General features: G+C 46.9%; 3 protein-coding genes across 6 annotated transcripts; 2 read left to right on the top strand and 1 right to left on the bottom strand.

The window, feature by feature from the left end:
- Positions 1 to 111: 111 nt before the first annotated feature.
- Positions 112 to 4,500, top strand: lrrc39 (leucine rich repeat containing 39). Of its 3 annotated transcripts, XM_041041301.1 has the most exons (9): positions 112 to 490; positions 1,003 to 1,210; positions 1,705 to 1,813; positions 1,912 to 2,068; positions 2,159 to 2,295; positions 2,919 to 3,064; positions 3,149 to 3,301; positions 3,401 to 3,579; positions 4,358 to 4,500. In XM_041041301.1, the coding sequence occupies exons 2-9, from the start codon at positions 1,083 to 1,085 to the stop codon at positions 4,381 to 4,383; spliced, it is 1,035 nt and encodes a 344-aa protein (XP_040897235.1). In that variant the 5' UTR covers positions 112 to 490; positions 1,003 to 1,082; the 3' UTR covers positions 4,384 to 4,500. The 3 variants fall into 3 exon arrangements, with proteins under 3 accessions (XP_040897235.1, XP_040897237.1, XP_040897236.1); XM_041041303.1 differs by lacking the exon at positions 112 to 490 and having other exon boundaries at positions 1,176 to 1,210; positions 1,495 to 1,830; XM_041041302.1 differs by lacking the exons at positions 112 to 490; positions 1,003 to 1,210 and having other exon boundaries at positions 1,270 to 1,830.
- A 143-nt stretch (positions 4,501 to 4,643) lies between these two features.
- trmt13 (tRNA methyltransferase 13 homolog) lies at positions 4,644 to 8,696 on the bottom strand. Its single transcript, XM_041041300.1, has 11 exons — positions 8,581 to 8,696; positions 7,927 to 7,985; positions 7,682 to 7,748; positions 7,538 to 7,597; positions 7,378 to 7,447; positions 6,369 to 6,475; positions 6,049 to 6,216; positions 5,894 to 5,966; positions 5,735 to 5,809; positions 5,143 to 5,539; positions 4,644 to 5,033 (listed from the first exon to the last, which is right to left on the bottom strand). The coding sequence occupies exons 1-11, from the start codon at positions 8,689 to 8,691 to the stop codon at positions 4,838 to 4,840; spliced, it is 1,383 nt and encodes a 460-aa protein (XP_040897234.1). The 5' UTR covers positions 8,692 to 8,696; the 3' UTR covers positions 4,644 to 4,837.
- On the top strand, positions 8,637 to 20,861 carry map1sa (microtubule-associated protein 1Sa). Of its 2 annotated transcripts, none has more exons than XM_041041298.1 (7): positions 8,637 to 8,773; positions 12,195 to 12,296; positions 13,231 to 13,313; positions 13,434 to 13,574; positions 13,718 to 16,949; positions 17,932 to 18,146; positions 18,234 to 20,861. In XM_041041298.1, exons 1-7 carry the CDS (start codon positions 8,767 to 8,769, stop codon positions 18,387 to 18,389), a joined length of 3,936 nt encoding a protein of 1,311 aa, XP_040897232.1. In that variant the 5' UTR covers positions 8,637 to 8,766; the 3' UTR covers positions 18,390 to 20,861. The 2 variants fall into 2 exon arrangements, with proteins under 2 accessions (XP_040897232.1, XP_040897231.1); XM_041041297.1 differs by lacking the exon at positions 8,637 to 8,773 and adding an exon at positions 9,544 to 9,691.
- The last annotated feature ends 532 nt before the right edge of the window (positions 20,862 to 21,393 follow it).

Genomic DNA, 21,393 nt, shown 5'->3' with positions numbered 1-21,393 from the left:
TGACGTTTCTTTGTTCTGAAATGTGTGAATCAACCTTTGATTGATGTTTAATTTGATGTGATTGATCTGATCAGAAGTCATTTCTCCATCTTTCAGCAGCAAAATCTCAAACTGTCGCCTCTGAACTAAACGTAAAGCACCGAGCTGTGAGGATTTTATGAATGAAACGCACACCTGGCCGACTTCACGCTGACCTGCAGGTAAACCCGCGGGAACCTGCTGCAGGATTCATCTTAAACTTAGTAAGTTCAGCTGATCTGAGATCTGTGGCTGTTCACAGCAGCTCACACACAGAGAGCCTGCTCCACACAGTCACTCGTCAGATATCACATGTATTCAATGATATTCCCATGACCCGCAGTCAGTCATGTGACTGTGTGGGTCAGTGGGGTCATGTGACGCAGAGGCTAAAATTATCCAGCAGCAGATCTGAGGTCAGATTTCAGCTGAAGAGGCTCGACATGACGGCCGGTCGCTATGCTCCCACAAGGTGAGAGCTGACAGTACTACACTACTAACCACAGAGCTACTGACTACTGCTACTAACTACACTAACACTACTAACTACAACACTGCAGAGACACAGTAAATGTACCACAGCACTGCAGAGTGGGGCTCAGGGTTACAGCTGTGGTAAACAGTTAAAGATTGTTTACTGTCAAACATTTGATGAAACAATAGAGACGCGTCTCATGTTTTGATTTTCTGTTGTTTTTAATGTTTTTATAATAAATGAAGCCTCAGAACCAACAGAGGGCAGTGAAAGGTTTTCAGATACAAACAAAACATTGTATTAACAAATAATTTAAAAAAAGCTTCACACTTCACTTATTTTACTTTTTTCCTTCAGTTAATCTTTTGCTTGTTCATTTTATTGAACTTACACTGAACTGGACTCTGTGGACGTGTCACCTCTCATCCGAGAAGCTTCTTCACTTCTATAGACTGATGGACGTTTCTCTGTGAACGCCTGATTAATGAAACTTATCAATAATAACACAGGATGATCGGAAGGAGGACGAGGCTGCAGCTCAGAGGTCAGAGGTCCTCTCACCTGTCCACCTGTGCGCTGTGACGTCATCATGGTGGGTGTGGTTGCGTGCAGCTCAGTCAGCTCCATCAAAGCTCTGTGGGAGACCAGGATCAGGAGGAGGAAGGAGGAGCAGGAGGACGAGCAGAGGAGGACGACCAGGGGCGGGGCTACTGGCAGGTCAGACTCCACCCACTCACCTGGGATTTTTTTTGTTAATGGTTAAAAGAGTTTTCATATATTCCAAATTTTAAAAAATAAAAGTCTCTAAAATGTGGAGGAGCAGATGCTGGAGAGGAGGCGGCTGAACGGGGAAAGAAACTTTTTTCTGTCCTTGGTCTACATGTCACTAAACTCCTGTTTGCTAAATAATGTTTAAACCTGCGTTCGTGTTTATGTTCCACAGTTTCAGTAATAACATGGAGGATTAATGCAGAATGTTTTTGCTCCTTTATGGTTCACAGCAGTGAAATCAGACGATTTGTGGTTGGTCTGAAAACGTCCTAACCCGACAGTCCTACAGCGTTTGGGAACTAAGACTCTGATTCCAGCATTAGAACAAGTTACCGGTTCAGTTTTTGGTTGTTTGGTGAATATTTTGGTGGTCCTCCTCCTCGCCAGTCCAGGTCAGTCTGGTCTGTAATGTTCCGTGTTTCATGATGTTTGTGGTCCAGACTGAGTGTTGGTGTTTGGGAGGACCGGGCGGCTCTAGCTCGACTCAGACAGAAGCTGCACACAGAAGACGGACGACTGATCCTCCGAATCGAACAGGAGGAGTGGAAGGTGACGTCCGCACAGAGGTGATGGATTTACCTGGTCTGGTCCCTGGACCACAGGTATCTGATGTGCTTCTCTGATTGTCATATTTGTGATTTTTCCAGTCTTTGCCAGGCTGTCTGGTCCAGCTCAGTCAGGTCCAGGAGTGGCAGATCCACCGGACTGGGCTGCAGAAGATCCCTCACTTCATCTCGAGCTTCCAAAACCTTCTGGTTCTCGATCTTTCCCGGAATGGGATCACAGAGATCCCCAAACAGATCGGTCAGTATGCCCCCAACTGCCACGACAGATTGAAGTCCAGTCTCAGGTCTCAGTGTGTTGAGTTTACTGGTGTCCTGGCTCTGGTCTCAGGGAAGCTGACCAGACTCAGAGAGCTGCTGCTGAGCTACAACAGAGTCCAGTCTGTTCCTCAAGAGCTTGGCTGCTGTGAGAGTCTGGAGAGGCTAGAGCTGGCCATGAACCGGGACCTGGACCACCTACCAGATGAGGTTCGAACCAAAACCTAACCAATCCTAAACCAGTTTCATGACCATGGACCAACCAAAACCTAAACCAGTTCCTGGTCAGAACGGTCTGGCTCTGCACATCAAATCAGTCCCAAGCTCAGAAAGCTGGCTGACAAATAAAGTTGTATTTAATACAAATTATCAATTAATACAAGACACAAACTGTCAAAATGTAACTGAAAATGAGGATTTTAGTGATAACTAAAAATAAATCAGGGCCATGGTCTGCAGCAGCCAGGAATCCAGGATGTGAGGTTCCTGCTCCAGACCCCTCTCCAGGATCCCTGGCCTTCGTGTCCTCCTATGCCAAGCAGAGCCACTGGAGGGGACAACTCAGACTTTTCAGAAAATACTAACAATCATTGTGGTTCCTACAAAACCAGGTATGAAAACAAATCCAGCTTCCAAATTAGATACCAACCAAAACATAAACCAGATTCTGAATAAGGAACCAGCACTAACCAAACCAGTTTACCACAGACACCTTTCAGACCAGGTGTAGACCCAAACCTAATCCATCCTTCTGATCAGTGACTGTAGACCTGAATCTACAGCGGGGGTCTGATCCAGCTGATCCCAGGTCTGATCTGTCCTCCATGCTGTAGTTCAGGAACCTGAAGAAGCTGCACCACCTGGACCTGTCCATGAATGACTTCACCTGCCTGCCAGACTGCGTTGTTGGACTGCCGGCGCTCGAGTGGCTCGACATGGGAGGAAACCGACTGCAGTGCTTACCTGAAGACATACACAGGTGGGTGAAGGAGGACAGTGACATCACCATAGCCCCGCCCTTTCAGCTACCAGCCAATGACCAGTGAGACATGTCTGTCCTCAGGATGGTGAAGCTGCACACTCTGTGGCTGCAGAGGAACGAGCTCGAGAAACTCCCAGAAAACATCAGCAGGATGGCGAGTCTGGACACTCTGGTCCTCAGCCGCAACAGACTTAGAGACATCCCCTCTCTGATGGAGGACATGTCCAACCTCAGGTCGGTCTGTCCTCACAGAGTTAACACAGGCGTTTCCTGTCCTTTACGGCTGAAATCTGTTCCTGTCGTTCAATCTTTCTTCTGTCTGCTTCCAAGCAGGTTTGTGAATTTTCGGGACAACCCTCTGACTCTGGACGTGACGCTGCCATGCAGGAAGACGAAGGCCGAGGACGACGATGAAGATGACAGAGAGATGTTCGGACGAGAGTTCATGCAGATGTACATCCAGGAGGCCAGGAAGAGAGCGTACGCTGTGCTCAACATGCACAGCGTCAACCGTTAGTACCAGCACCAGCAGCAGCACCAGCACCAGCAGCAGCAGCACCGCCTCATAGCAACGCACCGGAACGTTCATGTTTAACACCGGTCACATGTGAATGAGTTGCATGAGCTAACTCACTGAAACCAGCTCAACATTTTAACTGCAGCCTAAAACTCAGACTCAACAGTCCTTCATCCAGACTCCACCTCTCACTGTCCCACACTCCGAGGCAACGAGGCGCCACACGGGCCGCTGCGCGGAGCCCCGCCCCCCCCGGAGGACGACGCGCTGAGACACAGCCTCATCAGCCGCAGTCTGAAGGCTTCAGAGAGCACTGAGACACTGAGAGCAGCTCTGAACGTTTCCTCCATGAGGTCGAACTTTGTGTTGAACATCGTTCAGCTGTTTCTGTCATAATTTAAATTCAAGTCAAGGTTCACTTACTGCCTTCTTCCTGCCAGTGCTTTCAGCCGTGTCTCACAAATACATCCACTGAGGAAGGACAGGAGACACAGCTAAAAGCTCTGATAAAAGCCAGTAAGTGAACCTTGAGTTAAACTATTCAAACTTCAGATTCACATGTAACATTACTACAACTACTGATAACTAAGAAATAATTAGTAATAATTAACGATCATTGATCCACAGAGTGAAATAAATTCCTGATTTCTAACTAATCAATAATAAATCATAACATTCACAGTGATGATACTAATGAGGCGGTTTCACTGTAAATATTCAGTTAGAAATAATGTGATGGATGAATTTCTGACACTGACGTGTTTCTGTTTCAGAGCCGAGCGATGACTCGTCAGACTGAAACAATCCGTCGCTCTGCGTCTCTTTGTCTCTGCTGCTGCTGCAACATCTGGACTTTTGTTTCTGCTTCTGTGGGAGGAGACGCCTGAAGACGAGCTCTGACACGTGCTAACGTCGGGACTTTGCGAGCTGTGATGCTGTGCTGGATTTTTTGTTTTTGTAGTTATTTAGTTTATTATTCTCAGAGACGCTGAGCTGGACGAAGTCTGGACTCGTTCCTAAATAAACATTTAAACGCAGCCGATCAACAGACGGAAGAGATGAGAAACACAAACTGCTTTAATATGACGCTGCTTTTACCAAACACGTTTTCATCATTTCAATCAATCAAACAATAAAGTCTCAGAGTGGACAGCAGGTGACAGGCGAAGTCACGTGATCAATAAAATATCAACAGAAAACGTTCATGTCGGTCTATGAATCGTTTCATCTGTCAACTGACGAGGGTTTGACCTTCAGGAGGGGACGGTGGCGCAGGACGTGGCGCAGGGCACCGCGGTCAGTAAGACGTTCTCCAGAGTCACCTGAGCGCCCACGTATCGAGTCAGTTTGCCGTTGAATCCTTTGCTGCGGAGGAAGTGAAGTCTGCCGCTGTCGATGAGAAGTTTACAGAGACGACCGAGCTGCTCTCGTTCACCTGCCGACAGGAAGCTGCAGAGACACAGGGAGGAAAGTTTGATGGTGTTGTCATAGCGCTGTTTCACGCGCTGTGTTGTGTCGTGCCACTCTGTAGCGATGACGTCAGAGTTCGAATAATCACCTGCTCGCGGCATCCGTCTCCTCCGCTGCTTCGTGCTCTTCGTCGTCTCTCCTCTGATTGGTCAGATTCTGCGGTGGATGGTCCTGGTTGCTCGGTCTCAGTCCACATGTGGCCCAGCTGGACATCCGACAAAAAGCTGAGAACTCTACAGCTCCGAGTCCTCGCTGCCGGAAGAACTCCTGACCCACGTAGTGATGCCACACGCAGCAATGGTGACAGCACAGCGCCACCGCCAGGCCGAGGACGGGGCTGAGGACAGGGCCGGGGTCAGCACCGGGGTCAGAGGCCGGACCGGGGTCGGGCTCAGCAGCCAGGTCTGAGGTTTTGGGGCGTTTCGGTGGTGGTTCCGTCTCCTCTCTGAGTCCCGGTGTTTCCAACAAACAGCGCAGAGTCAGATCTGAGGACAGAAACCGACGAATGTTCAGCTGCTCACCTGCACCTGTGACAGCAGCAGGTAACTTACTGTAGGTAACCTCAGCACCTGGAGCTTTTACTTGCACCGTCCCTCATCAGCACCGTCCAAATGCTGATCGGGTCTTAGACTCACAGGTCAGGTCTGGAGGAAATAAGTTTGAGGCAGACTGTGTCTCACCTGTCGCAGCACCGCACAGGTGTTTCCCGACACCGACCAATGGGAGCTTCTTCTGTCTGAGCAGAGGAACTTTACCTGGAAACATCCACAGGGTCAGATCAGAGGATTAAAAACCATGAATATCAGAGTTCAGAACAGCTCCAGATGTTTGTCTCTTACTTAAATCCAGATGTTGAATGTCAACCTGCAGCCTCTCAAACTCAGCTCCAGCATCCCGATGTTTCCCGTCCACCTGGAGCAACACAGAGAGCAGGTGAGGGGTTACTTTGAGTCAGGGGCAGTCGATGGTCTGGGGTTCGAAGGTTTCTCCGTGCCTTGAAGCGGGTGCTGCAGCGCTCCACCAGCAGCAGCTGAAGATCTTCGCGGGTCTTCAGGGCCTCGTGGATCCAGTGAGACAGTTTCCCTCGACCCGCTCCGAACTCCACAAAGCACCGCCCACCTCCCAGCAGCCCCAGCTGCTCCAGATGACCTAGGATAGAGGACTGGACACACCTGACAGGTAAGAATTTTACATTTCATTCAGATTCACTGAACTATTGTCTTACATGTCATGTAAATATTATCAGGTGTGTCATGCGTGTTTGTATGTGCGTTCAGGTCTAAGCGTGTCAGTTATACTCAGGTGTTTCTGTACCTGCTGTTTCAGGTGTTTGTGGGCGGAGCTGCCATTCTTTGGGTTGCTGAGTTCCTCCTGGAGGACGGGGTGAGACAGAACGCTGTCCTCCACGTCACACTGCAGTCCTATAACAACAGTGTTTACATTTAAAGGCTGATAAATGTGAGAGTGGGTCTGAGGAGAGGAGAGGAGAGCTGAGCAGAGGATCATGGGAAGTCTCCCAGCAGCCTCGGCCTATAGCAGCATCACTAAGAGCCAGTCCTACTCTGGGCTTTATCCTGAACTGTGACAGAGTCTGTAGAAATAACTGTGAGTAACTACAGGTTTAATCAGAATAACTAAACCTGGAACTACAACTGATTCTAAGCTTTGTCAGACAGAAGGTTTGAATCCTGATTTAAAATCAGAGAGTAAGTCTGCTTCCTGAGCCCAGACTGGTTCCACAGGAGAGGAGCCTGACAGCTGAGCCTGATCGCTGAAGGCTCGGCCTCACGTTCTGCTGTCAGAGAGTCTGGGAACGCAGCAGCCTGTGGGGGTAACATGGTGCTATCAGCTCTGCGAGGTATGAAGGGGCCTGGACACTGAAGGTTTTACAGGGAGCCACTGAAGAGAAGCTGATACAGGAGTAATATGATCTCTGTTGCTCATTCCAGTCAGTACTCTGGCTGCAGCATTGTGGATCAGACATCCTGATAACAGGGAATTACAGTCGACCATCCTGGAAGTAACATCGCACGTGATATAATCGAACAGCTCGTCCATAAATTCCCTCCAGATAATAAGGGAGTTCAGCTCGACGGCACCTTTACCTGCGACCTCAGTGACGAACACAGATGTATGTTAACACCTGAACATTCAGATCCTCGGGTGTACCTAATAAAGTGGCCACTGAGAGTGTATCACCATCACAGTGTGACTGGATCCTGCAGCGGAACTGTTTCCTGTGATAAATAAGCATCTTCCCACAGAGCGGCTGGGACACGGGGGGCGGTGAGGGGGAGGAAGACGGTGAGACGCAGCGGCTCACCTCTGACTGCCGTCCTCAGTTTGTCCAGCAGAGATTCGACCTCGGTCCGGCTCTGCTCGCTCAGACTCACCTGAACAGAACCATCAGGGTCAGAATTCAGTCTGCGGCTCACAGAGCTCGAGACGCTGCGAACGAATCAGAGCATCAGATCAGACTTTACCTGCTGCACGGGCTCGTCTCCGTCGGCCGGTCCCGCGTTCACGTTCTCGACGTAATAAACCTGGAGAACACGGAACATGCAAACTCAGACTCCGGGAAACCGAGCAACGATAAACTGAGCACGGAGAGTGGAGGTTTGTCTCACGGGTTTGTCTTTGTCTCTGGAGTTACACTTCTTCAGGTGTTTGTCCAGTTTGTCTTCGCTCACGGTGCTGGAGGTCCCCACACACACACACACACACACACACACACACACACACACACACACACACGTCAAACATTTTCTCATTAAAAAACTTAAAGGAAACGTTTAATTTACACATCGTTATTCATCAGAGAGCTTCAGATCAATAATCTGATTGATAACTGATTGATTGATCGATGACTGACTGTTTGGGGTCCAGAGGACAGACGATCCTCCTCCCGCTGCTGCTGCTCTCCCCCTCCTCCTGAAAACAGGAAACAGGTGGCACATGATGTCATAGCTCACCTGTTCTAAGCAGGTGCACAGGTGTGTGAGTATGAGGGAGGAGAGAATCAGTCTTAGGCGACACCTGAGAGCCCAGGTCTACCTGAGAGTCACCTGGACCTCGAACCATGACTCCAGTCCCATTATTTAATTTGTGTGTGTGTGTCTGTGTGTGTGTCACTGAGCTGAGGATAAACATCTGACACAAACCGGATCCATGGTGTAAAGTCTCAGACTTGCTGACGCAGCGCCTCTGATTTAGAATATATTTCTACTTTCTGTTTTAGAGCATCTCATAGAGACAAAACAACCTGTGCAATGACAAGATTCTTCTTCCTCTTTATCTTTACGTTATTGTTGCTGTTGTTCAGTCTCACCTGCCTCCTGCAGGTGACGCAGCGCCACCTGCTGACAGGTGAGAGCTGAAACTGAAGCACGTTTTTGTCTAAATAGTAAAAGTGATTGAAGATAAATCAGGTTCAATCCGAGCTGACATCACTCTCCTCTGTCCGCTCGTCATGTCCTGTTATCATGCTGTCTGCGTACATGACCTCAGCTCGTGTCCGTGAACTCACCATGGTCGCATGTTCTCCACAGAACATTTTCCCTCTTCCGACGATCATTTTACAGAAACGGTTTTTCTTCTCCACGAAGAACGCACACCTTCCTGACACGGGGGCCGCCATGTTGGAGGACACGAAAGCAGCTGATGCTCTGTGCAGCGTTCAAGTGCTCACCGAACTGTGGGAAGTCGAGGAACAATGACAAGTATAATTTTTGTTTATTTATACATAAAAATGACACTACAAGCGTGGTCAGTGTTCTAAAGCTTTTACATGTGTATTTAATTTTCATCTAATTGAATCAAAACTTTTTCTAATTAACAAAAAGCCTTGTGTTTATTTTCTGAACTTATTTAATGATTTGCCAGTAAGTACAGTTTTTAGGGCTGCAGTTAACAAGTAGTTTCATTATCAATCAATCATTATCAGTCTGCTAATGTGTTTCTCGATGTGTCTATTAATGGTTTGGTCTGTAAAATGTTGGTCTATAAATAAGGGGAAAAAAATACACAAATTGCTCAAAATTTAGCAAAGCACACGCTGACACACTTATTTGTCTTGTTTTAACAAACCATCAATCATGAAAAAAGAAACAAAAACATGAGGTACATGATGTAATTAATTTCCTTCATTTTTATACCAAGCGTGTGTTTTAAGTTAAACTATTTTTAATATCGGGAACACTTATTTTAGAAAGTTTATTTGATAAACTCTGATTATCTATATTTATCTAAAAGAATAAAAGTGTTTCAGATCCATATTCAGCTCAGGATTTAAACACTGTGTCGGTGCTGGTTTCTCCTCAGCAGCACTTGAACGCCCCTCTCTCTTCTGATTGGCCATCCGGGCTGCCCAGTCCACCTCTCTGATTGGCCTTTTCATGTGCCAGTTGTCACGTGGTCACGTAAACGCGCCTCTGACCGGAGGGGGCGAGACCCGTGTGAGTGTACTGGTGACGTCACCAGCTGACCGTCCATGATCATGGCGGCGGCGGAACGGGGCGGCGGTCCCGGTTCTTCTCCCGGCTCCTCCCGGCCTGCGGCGGATTACTCGGTGCTGGTGGTGGTGGGAGCGTTGCGGCCCGCCGGTTTGCTGGAGCGGCTGCTGCGGCAGATAGATTCAGGTGAGTTATGCGTGAGATTACCGGCACCGGAGCCGCGAGACCGGACACCGAGCTGCTGCCGTCGCGGTCCACAGGCCGGGAAGTCCGCGGGGCCTTTCACAATAAAACCCGTGAAGAGCAGCTGACGTCGCTGCTGGTGTTTTGTCCAGTAGTTATAAAAAGTTAGGATAGCTCGGTTCGTCCGGCAGGTTTCACTCCGGGGTCCAACACCTCTTCACGTCCCGGGCTCACGGTACCACCAGAACATTTAAAAGCACATTTAAGATCACTTCCCGCGATGAATCGGGCGACCAAAGAGCTGACTGTTAGCAGGCTAGCTTAGCCGCTTCACGGCGGCTAGTTTCCTCTTTCCGCTTCATATTTGTTTAATTAAAACATCTCTGACTGAACGGCAGGGCAGGAAAACGACGATACACACGGCGGAGACACGCACTTTCAGCGAGAATCGGTTTTATTGGCGTCCTGCGCCCTGCGGGGTGTCCGGACATCCTGTCCCGCTCAGGGCACAATGTGGCCTAAACCCAGTCCGGGTCAGCTCCCCGGACCCGCCGTCAGCTGGTGTTTGGCGTGAAAAGGCTGTAAACGTTGTTGTTGTTGTCGTTGTCTAAAGAGTTAATTCACAGAAACCTTCCGTCCGTTTTCTGCCAGAGTTCAACGACTGTTTGACTAAAACTGCTGTGTTATTTCAAATTAAGTCACTTCTCTGTATTGTCAGAAGTTTGAGCTTTGTTCCCCCTCTGAGGGGGCCTTTATTTTGAAAATACCTACCCGGATGTTTTTTATTTATTAGTTTCTGTAACGTAGGTTACCTTTCAGAATCAGAAACCTGACTAAGGCAGCGGCTTGACCTTTACTGCACCGGGTTCACTTCCTCTTTGGTTAGTTTTCAGACTGAGCCTTTACCTGTGTGCCTTACCTGTATTTAACCAGGTGTTCGTCACGTGGTCATTCTAGGAGTCCAGCAGAATCCAGTAGAGTCCAGTGGAGGGATCAGATCAGCTTCGTTCTTCGTCTTCGTGATCTTGAAGTGTGTAAAGTTGTGACAGCAGTGAATCCCTGTGACGGGACGGTTGGTGCTTTTGTTCTATAACTGATTAATCAATCATAGGAGTGATCGATGAACCGATAGATGGACTCATCTTGAAGCTCATCAGAGTTTGATCCAGACTGAAGAGGAGTGTGTTCATGTTAAAAGTCAGAGAGTTTCCTAAAGGTCGCGAGTGATGAAAACGGAGTTTGGAGAAAACAGGACGGAGACTCAGGTTTTATGATTTAATTTGTTCACATTTTATCTGTGAACATTCTGTTTTCCTCAAAGTCTGAGGGCTGTTTGCAGCTCTCCGCTCATTGTCAGGGATATGAACACGAAATCTTTTTTCAGATCATTGATTTATTTTTTTTAATTGAATTTTGATCCCAACAGACAATTTTAGAGTCTTTTTACTGCTGAGCCGCGTGCTCAGACCGCGCTGTTTCTCCAACAGCCAGTGTTTCTGGCTGGTTTTCTGCTTGTTTACAGCCTGTTTACAGCCTGGTTTCAGCCTGTTTGTTGTCAGATTTCAGACAACAAACAGCTGTCTGGTTTTCTGGCCTGCTTAAAGACAGAAGAGGAAGTAGTGTTACTAAATATCATCATCTTCCTGTTTAGTTAACGTGACAGTGACAGTAGGAAACCATGAGGGACAGAGTTTCGTTCAACATATTAAAGACCAGGAAGTGACACGTCTCTGTTTCATAGCCTGTCACAGCAGCTTCAATTAAACCACAACAGCTTCCTCCATTTTGGACTGGCTTTCCGTCCGCTGATATTTCCTTCTCGAGCAGCTGCTCCAATCACGGCTGCGCCATTCAAACAAGGTTTACGCCCATCTCTTCAGGTGAGACGTGAACGGTCGGGCGCTGACCTCAGACGTGAGCAGAGGCGGCGGTCAGAGCTGATTGGCTCTGCCCTGTGTGAGTCGCTCCGTCTCGGCCGTGACTCAGCTGATCTCAGTTACTGTGACCGGACTGTGAGACGCTGAGTTTCCTCAGCTGATGGATTCTCTGCAGTCACAGTCTGATGATCTGACTGGGACAGCCTGAGGGAAGCTGAACACACATGATCTGAGAGATGAGACACATTGAACCAGTACAAAGAACAATAAGCTCCTGCAGCTCATCCTAAATATTTACAGTCAACAGTGTGTAAAATCTGTTCATCATCATCAACGTGACCGATTCAGTCACTGAGACATAAACCAGAGACAAATGGGAAATCTTTGTTTCTGAAAACTGACTTTAATCAGTGTTTGATTATCAAAGTGACCGATTATTTTTCCGATGATCGACCATCTCTGTTTAATCAGCTTCCTCAGATTTGTTCAGCGACGGAGTGTGAACTGAGTGTGAACTTTCATCTTCATCAGCGTTCGTTTTTATGTCTCATGTAACAAACTGAACTGTATAATATATAATTAGTGTTTTATTCTGTGTGTGTGTGTGCGTGTGTGTGTGTGTTGTGCAGGTGTGCGATGTTGGCCTGTAGATCTGGATGTCTCCGTCCTGGACCAGCAGCTGAAACTCTTCGTGTCGAGACACTCTGCCTTCCTGTCGGAAGACGTCAGAGGTGAGAGGTGTTTGTTTGTTTGTTTGTTTACAGACAGGCGACGCTGTGCTGCAGATTTCACACAGCTTTGTTTTAGTTCCTGTTGTTGTGGTTCATTCCGATAAAGGTCCATGTATTTGGACCAGGTTTTGGGGCTAGCTCTGAGTTTTTGTGCACGGTGCCTCCTGTCACTCCCAGCTCAGATTTTCCAGTTTAGTGAGAAAACTTCTCTGAAACATCGTGTACGTGGAGCTCTGACTGTAACTGAATCTCTAGTAAAGTCCTCCACTCCTGCTTTGCATTTTCCATGTGTTTCACTTTTTTTTATCACCTTTGTGTTGACATTATGAATCACTGTGAGTAATGGAGTAGGGAAAGATTTTAGTGATTTTGATGAAACAGATGAGAAACGTCACCGAGGTCACAGCTCAACGTCCCACTGAGGGACGACGTCTTTTTTCCCTCTGACTGTGAAGTTATTTTAAAACTGTTTATCTGTTAACAGACGGTTTGTTTGTTTGATTCAAACCTATAAACACAGTCAGCTGAGCCTCTGCTGAACAGCCTGCAGACACACACACACACACACACACACACACACACTGAAACACAAGGGCACATTTAACACGTGGGAACACTAATATTTGTTTTCCTATACTTGTGAGGACCCCACCGACAAAGTGCATTCCCAACCCCCAAACTGAACCTGATCCTAACCTGAACTTTAACACCAAGTCTGAGCGTTCAGACTGTTCTTAGAAGTAGTGAGGAGTGATCACAATGTCCTGATGGTGCAGAGGTGTTCCCACAGTGCAGAGGTGTCCTCACAGTGACCAAAATGTCGTACATACTGACACATACAGAATTACTTGCATTACTTAGCTGCTGTCATGTCTCTTGGTTTGATTGGTTGTTGATCTGGTTTCTGAGCAGCTGATGGGCTTTGTTCCTGCAGGTCAGAGGACTCTGCAGCACAGCGGAGACGTCCTGGACACTCAGGTTGTGGTGAATCCGGCCTACGACTTTGTCTGCTCCGAGGTGAGACCGGAATTGTGTAACACTCTTTTTTCCTTCTGTTCCATGTCATGTAAATCCTGCAGAGCTTCTGTGAAATAACTCGAGTGTTATAACCCATACAAGTTCTTCCTGTTGGTTCAGATCCGGCGACTGGTCTGTGACCCGTCTCGACAGAAGCTGCTGGTTCTGGCGGGTCAGTGCGTCGAAGAGACCGGAGACATCGTGTTACAGAAAGGCTGTTTCGGTCTCAATGACTTCATCCGCATTTTTGCTGATGAGGAGGTAGGAACCAACCTGTCAGGCTGTCGGGTCTGTTTCAGACGGGGCTGAATTTGATGTGGTGCATGCACAGCTTTTAATACTTAATATTCAAAATAAGAATTTTTGTCATTATTATTCACGAAAAAGTTTTTGTGTTTTAATAGGTTGGAGAGTTGTTGAGCTCAGCAAACCTGGCAGGGAAGGCCAGCCTCACCCTGAGCTGTCCAAACTACGGTCTTTGGAAGGACTCTGTGCTGGAGAAACACAAACTTCAAGACTTCATGAACATCCAGATCAACCCCACCACTGTCCTCCCAGAAATGGAGGGTCTACAGGAGTTCACAGAGTACCTCTCTGAGTCGCTGGAGCCCGAGTCGCCTTTTGACCTCCTTGAGCCACCAAGCACCGTGGGGTTCCTGAAACTCTCTCGGCCCTGCTGCTACATCTTCCCCGGTGGGAGGGGGGACTCTGCCTTCTTTGCTGTTAACGGTTTTAACGTCCTGGTCAATGGCGGCTCCGACCCCCGCTCGTGCTTCTGGAAGCTGGTTCGACACCTGGACCGAATTGACTCTGTACTTCTGACTCACATCGGTGTGGACAATCTCCCTGGGCTGAACAGTTTGCTGCTGAGGAAAGTGGCCGAGCAGGAAGATGAGTCCTCCGCATCTCAGACTGAAGAGGAATGGATGAAAAACCTAATCTCTCCTGAGATCGGCGTTGTTTTCCTCAACGTTCCTGACAGACTGAAGTCCATTCAGGGAGATCCCAGTGAGTTGCGGAGCTGTGACCAGGCGGCACTCACTCTGCAGCATTTAGAAAGACTGGCAATCAAACCTGGACCTCTCAGCAGGTTTAACGGACCCATTATAGAACCACTTATCTTGTTTCAGAAGATGGGAGTCGGCCGTCTGGAGATGTACACACTGAATCCAGTCAATGGAAGTAAAGAACTTGAAGCTTTAATGCAGATTTGGCCCAACGATGGATCAAATGTGAAAGGCTCAAATCTTCCACTACCATGCCTTGTTTCCATTTGTGCTTTGTTGGTCTGGCATCCATCCAGCCCTCAGGAGAAGATCATCCGTGTCCTTTTCCCAGGGTGCACGCCACAGACCAAAATTCTGGATGGACTTGAAAAACTCAAGCATCTAGATTTCCTCAAACACCCGTCAGTGTGTTTGAAGGACCTAGAAACGCCCAAAACTGAGAAACCACCAAAACGAGCAGAGAGCCGGGAAAGCCTTAAGTCCCATTCTAAGGACTTCAGACCCGCCAGTGCCTTGCAGAAAGACAAGCTGGGACGAGTAGATGTCAAAAAACAGGAGGTGAAAACGAAGCCAAAGCCAACAGGTGACTCTGCATCTAAAGACAAGAAAGATGGGGAGGAAAAGCTCAAATTAAAGGATGCAGATGTTAAATCAAAGTCACAGAAACCAGCTGAAAAACCCGTTCCAAAGAAAGATGTGCCAAAAGAAGAGAAAAAAGAAGTGCAAAAGAAGGACGAAAAGACTCCAGCTGCCGTAAAGAGTGACGAGGGTGCAGAGAAAAAGAAAGAGGCTGTAAAGAAGGAAACTACAAAACCAAAGAAAGATGTTAAACCTGAACCAAAAAAAGACAGCAAGAGGGACGTAAAGACAGAGGAGAAGAAAATGACAAAACCAGCTGTTAAAGAAACAAAGAAAACAAGTGGAGCGTCAAGCGCAGCATCAATGGCGAGTGCAGAACAAAAGAAAGCTCTGGGCAAGAGTGGGACTCTAAAGAAAGACACTTTGGACAAAGGGACAAAGGGTAAGCGAGGTTCAAGGGAGCAGGAAAACCAGAAAGATGCTGATCACTCCAAGGTTTCAACTCCTGAGGACATGACTGCTGAATTTGAAAGACTTCGACTGGAAGATTACAATGGAAACGGTGGTCAAAAGGCCATGGTGGTCATGCATTCGGGCACATTGAAGGCCAATGGGAACCAGACCTCACTGGCAGACAGTCCCGAAGTGTTTCGCTGTATGGACATGAACCAGGAGATGACCGCTGCCTCTTCACCTCTCGCCAAAACACCAAAAAGTGATCTCAGCGTTAACTTTGATCTTACTCCGACTGCTTACCAGCCGGTCATTGGATCCCTGAAAAATGGGGCAGACGACTTCTGTGCAAGTTCAGAGGAGAAAATGCTGGAGCTAGTCTCTCCTGCAGATTCAGCCCCAAACAGTGCAGGACATACCCCTTTCCATCAGTCTCCTGAAGAGGACATTCGATGTTTGGGTGAGGACAGTAGCCTTGGGGCGAGAGGGTCCAGTCTGGGTTTCGAGGATTACAACCAGGGAGGTTCTTGTAGGACCTCTGACCTGAGCTCGCTGAGGGAGGGCCTGGAAAACTCCACATCCTCTCAGGATAAACAGTCCAGCCTTCTCACTCTCAGTCCTTTCAAGGACATGATGCCAGACTCATCTCCCACAATGACCTCCATGCCCGCTGAAGTCGGCTCGCCTCACTCTACGGAAGTTGATGAATCCCTGTCGGTTTCTTTAGAGCAAGTGGTGCCACCTACAGCAATGTCACCCAAAGGACCCATGGGAGACAGAGTCTATTCCAACGGACATGTTAGTGACTCTGACCTCAACACAGGGAGGGCCCTGCCCCTGAGGACATCCCATAATGGGCTTTGTGGAAATGGATCAGAGGAGCACATTCATGGAATGTCAGAAGTGACCTCAGATGTTCCACACGATGTTGATCTGTGTCTGGTATCACCTTGTGAGTTCCAGCACCCCAAGTCCCCAGAGAATCATCAGCAGCATGTCAGCCCTGGTCTTGCAACCGGTGTCTCACCAAACATCTCAGACAACAACAACCTCTCCCAGGGTCAGAGCAGCAGTGAATGCCCTTCAGCCGACAGCCAGGAAACACCACCCACATCAGTTAGTGAGTCTTTCCCAACAGCCACAGACTCTGATATCCCCCCTGGTACAGAGGACTGCCCTTCCATCACTGCAGACATTGACTCTGATGATGATTCCAGTAACCTCTTTTTGCCCAATCATCCGCAAGAGCATCCTGGTCTGCCATATGCCCACAGGGCAGGGCAGCTTTCCTCTCATGACCCACCACCAGCCCCGGTCAAGGATCTGCCCCCGTTGCCGCCCCAGCCTGGAACCTGCATGGCTGACGCAGAGGCCAATGGATCAAGCAAGAGTATGAAGAGTTCAGCTGCCAAGACCAAGAAACCATCAGGTACAATGCAGAAGGTCACCTCCGGTAGCACCACAGCCCACAATGGGAAGTTCAAGACTGGCAGCTCCACAGGATCACTAAAGATGACCTCCAGCCTCGACACAAAGCCGTCATCCCGAACTTCACTGGGTGGATCCAAAATTGGAACTTCGAAACTGTCATCCTCAGGTAGGCATCGCCCTGAACTTACGCTGTATGCCCAAAAGGACACAAAATACACAAGAGGACATTTCAGGTCAACTGATTCTTTGAGCAAGTGCTAACTGCTAGGTTTTTGCCACAAAATACTTACCACAAGTTCCACTTACTTGGTGTTTCCAAAATTTTCAGCCACATCAGGTCTTTCCCATACACTACTCTAGTACTACAGATACTACAGATCTTTCTTATACTACAGATCTTTCTTAGTTTTAGTTGTTAGTTATTCTGTTATTGGAATAGTGCCTATTTAATCTTGTTCCAGCCATATTGGCCTCTTACTTATATTTACTTACTGTACTGTACCCCTGCTGTTGCTGAATGCAATTTCCCCACTGAGGGACTAATAAAGGATTTCTTATCTTATCTTATCTTACTACTCTCAGGTGTAAAATTGTTTTTGGTAAACCCTGACACCTTGTAGACTTGACCTGAAGACTCTCCTGACATTCCTGACAGTCTAGCTACATGAGAGAGTCCCCACTTGGATGCTTCAGGTGATCCCCATTGTGTCCAGCATGATCTTGAGTTTGGTTGGGATTTTCTTTGTCAACTCTGTTGACCCTGAGTGCAACTCAGAGTGCTCTGGTTAAGATGCTTAAAAACAGTGAACCTCAAACATGAACCTCAAAACTTGAGAAAATGGAGCTTTTCCAGAAGTTGGAGCTTGTGATGAGAGGTATTTTGTAAAACTACATCCGTGGTGCAGACTGGACCTTCAGGCTCAGCTCAATTAGTGCTGTCACTGCAGAATCTACGTTTGTTGGTTTTAGGGTGTCCGTGTCAGTGGCAGGAGACAGGACCCAATGGCATAAATGTAGGTTCTCTCAGAAACTGAATTCTCACATTAGTGTCAGTGCAGTCAGTTTTGTCCTGCAGCGCCATCTAGTGGCCGTCTGATGAAGTGTTTTTGTGGTAACCAGCTGTAATCTCATTCTTCTCTCGTATCCAGCTTCCAAAGTCACAGGTTCTGAGGGTTCTTCGGTCTACGTGGATCTGGCCTACCTACCGTGCAGCAGGGCCTCTTCCACCGTGGACTTGGAGTTCTTCAGACGCCTCCGCTCCTCGTATTACATCATCAGTGGAGACGATCCTGTGAAGGAGGTGTCTATGAGGAGCATCCTGGACTCCCTGTTGCAAGGGAAGAGCAGTTGGCCGAACGTCCAGGTCGGTGAGAACGCTGAGTGATGTTTGGTGGCTTTACCTCCTTGTGATCTGTTCCCTGATTGGTCTGTTTCTCTGACCTGTCCTCAGGTGACCCTGATCCCAACGTTTGACTCGCTGGCGATGCATGAGTGGTACCAGGAGACCCACGACAGGCAGAGGGAGCTGTCCATCACCGTGCTGGGCAGCAACAGCACTGTGGCCATGCAGGAGGAGACCTTCCCCGCCTGCAAGGTCGAGTTCTGAGACTCACCTCTGAACAAATGGAGGAGGAGGAGGAGACTTTTGACACTGCCGTGGTTACAGCTAGACCAGACCAATGAAAGAACGTGTTTTTCTCAGTCCGTGTAAGGGTTAGTGTCAGTATCTGAACCAGATTCTAGTCTGTTGCACGAGAAACCATTTCCTTTACGTTTTCTTCACCTGTATGACATCATCATACGCTTCCTACCTGTCACTTCCTGTCACTACCCATCGCTTCCTCTCTGCTGGACCACAACCTTCAGGATTTTAACGTCCGGGCCCCAGTTTGATTCAGTTTCACAGCAGAAACATCCAGATTTGACCTGATTCCTGAACGTTTACTCACATCAGGTAAACAACACGTAAAAGGTTCTTTGGAGAATTGATCCTGAGAATTAAGCAAGGAGCACAGAACATTTTTCACAGATTCACTCAGGAAAAGCTCAGAGATGAATAGAGATGAGTCTTTGTCATTCAGCTGTAACTGGCACAGGTTTTAGCTTTAGTTTTTATTCCTGAGGTTCAGAAGTTCTATGTCTTCTCCATGGACAGATCAGGACCTTCATGAGTACAAGACCCTGTATGAAATAGACATGTTGTAGTTTGAAGACGTATGTGATCTGGATTATGTGATCTTTGCCTCGTGATCACACTCTATCTCCAAGCATTTACCCTGAATTTATTCTACATTCATCTTGTATCTACGCAGACTTTTATCACAGGATGTTTTTCTGACAGACACTGTAGTAAGTATGCAGTCCTCACTGCGTGTTGACGAGACGTCCCCTCAGCCTCTGTGTCGTAACTCTGCGGTCATTATCACGTTTGTCGGTGAAAGGAAAATGTCTCTGTGGTTGTCCTCTTACGTGCAGGTCCTCACTCCGTCGGGTTCGTGTGCTGAAGGGTCTGATCCAGAAGACAGAACATGTTCACGCGTAGACCTTTAGATGAAGAGGTCCAGGGACCACATGTTGCCTCCATCTCTAATCAGCTTATTGATCAGTTTTATGGAGTGAAGGTTTAAAGGCGACAGCATGTTCCACAGATCTCAGATCAGTTCTGAAGCGCCACCTGTTTGCAGTGAAGGAGAATCACAGGTTGGTTGGTTGTTTCTGTCTGAACTGATGATGATGATGATTCTGGTCTGTCTGAGTCTTGTTAGAGCCTTTTCATGGTTCTTCTGTTTACTACATTTCCCATGAGCCTCAGCTGATGTATCGTGAACCACGCTCTTATCTGCGGCTACAGAAAGTGATTTTATTCAAACTGAATTTGTCCATCAAGTTTCACCCTGGTTTCTCCTCAGTAATCTGCCCGGCAACAGACTCTGTAGCTCTCTGACTGGATGCTTCTTTCTTGGACTTGTAGAACTTTTGCTTTCAGAGCAGCAGCATGTTGACTCCAGGGGGAAAATCAATATATCAATGATCAGTATCCAATCAGAACGTTCCATTAGTATTATTATTATTTTTTTAGTTCTTTTTTAAAATATAGAAACAACTGAAACCGTTAAGATCAATCCTAACTGTCCTTTTATGTTTTATTTCAGCCCAAAATAGACATTTCAATTTTTTAAACTTATTTATTTATTTTGAATTTTATTTCTTACGACTCGTCCTTTTTTAAATTCACACCTGCGGTTTAACGACGTCCTCAGTCTTTTGGTACGAGTTCCTCACGTCTGCGAAATTTAACCTTTAAAAAACCGTTTCACGTCCAGTTTCCTAAAGAGAATCTTCCTGAGGTTTCAGTGCTCAGTGAACGCTGAAGGGCTAAAAACGCAAGTCACCTAATTATTATTAAACCATCAGAGTTCAGGGAGTTTCAACGCCACCACGTTTCATACAGTTATTCTTATTTCAGCTTTACGGGACCATAAAATGCTGAATGACTGTTTTTCTCAGCGTGTCCTGGTCAGTTTCCTGTTTTTCTGAGTTCGAGCCACAAAAGAAAAAGAGATTTCGAGATAACATCTGTGATGTTATTTAAATGTTGTCATTCGGAGAAGAAATCCTGAACATTCAGGAGATAAAATCTCAGTCTTGAAAATGCAGTTTAACAAAATATAATTTTCACATGTAATTGTGATTTTTTTGGGACTTTTTTTTGTAAAATTAAGATTAAATTTTATTCCTAATTCCTTATTGTTTTGATGTAAAAGTCCCGCCACAGGCGACACTTTGATATTTGTGTTTTCCTCAGTTTTTCTCACAGAATTACGGCTTTGACCTCGTAATGTTTTCAGTTCTGAAAATGATATAACAGCTTTTTTTTTTATGAATATCTCAGATGTTTTGTTCCTGTGGCTGTGACACGAACTGATCCAGTTACAATCAGACATACGAGCTGAAAACCATACGGCTGTCAGAAATGGGATTTATTTAAAAGTTTTACCCCCACTCCCCAAAAACACACACAAGAAATGGGTCTTGAAACACTAATTTTAACGATTCTTTCAAAATAAAAGTAGGCCTTAAACAATGTGTCTGCTGTGTGTTTTATGATGAAAATCATTGTTTTTTTCTGTTTAAATGTGAAATAAGATTTGAAATCAGACTGAAGTGATTTGGTGAAACCTCAGATCAGCTGAGTGGAAAATCATTTTCTGCTGCTCCTTCAGGTCCAGGTTGTGTTTGATGATCAATATTAATATTGATTGTTATTGGGAATTATTGTTGCACGTCTGAGCAGCTCTGACAAAGACGTGACGGAGTGTTAAACTGTGAGTTCACACGTGTACGATGACACGTGTGAACCTGACAGAGCTGCAGGACCTTTGTATATGTTGCTGCTGTTTCATTGTCCAGGTTTTGTGTTTCAGGATCAGGTGCTGCGGTGAAACGCTGCCCTCTGCTGGACGCAGCACAAACACCACTCACTGCTTTTTAATTTTTTTATTTTTGTGAAATTTTTAATGTACAACTTTCCTGCATTTCCTTGCTCTCTTGTTTCCTTTCTTTGTTGTTTCCTTCTTTCATATCTTCATTCCTTCCTCTCTTGTTTCCTT

The sequence above is a fragment of the Toxotes jaculatrix genome, chromosome 6, assembly GCF_017976425.1.
Source record: "Toxotes jaculatrix isolate fToxJac2 chromosome 6, fToxJac2.pri, whole genome shotgun sequence".
Classification (NCBI taxonomy): domain Eukaryota; kingdom Metazoa; phylum Chordata; class Actinopteri; family Toxotidae; genus Toxotes; species Toxotes jaculatrix.
Note: the sequence above shows the minus strand (reverse complement) of the source record. Positions and strands in the feature narration are given on the sequence as shown.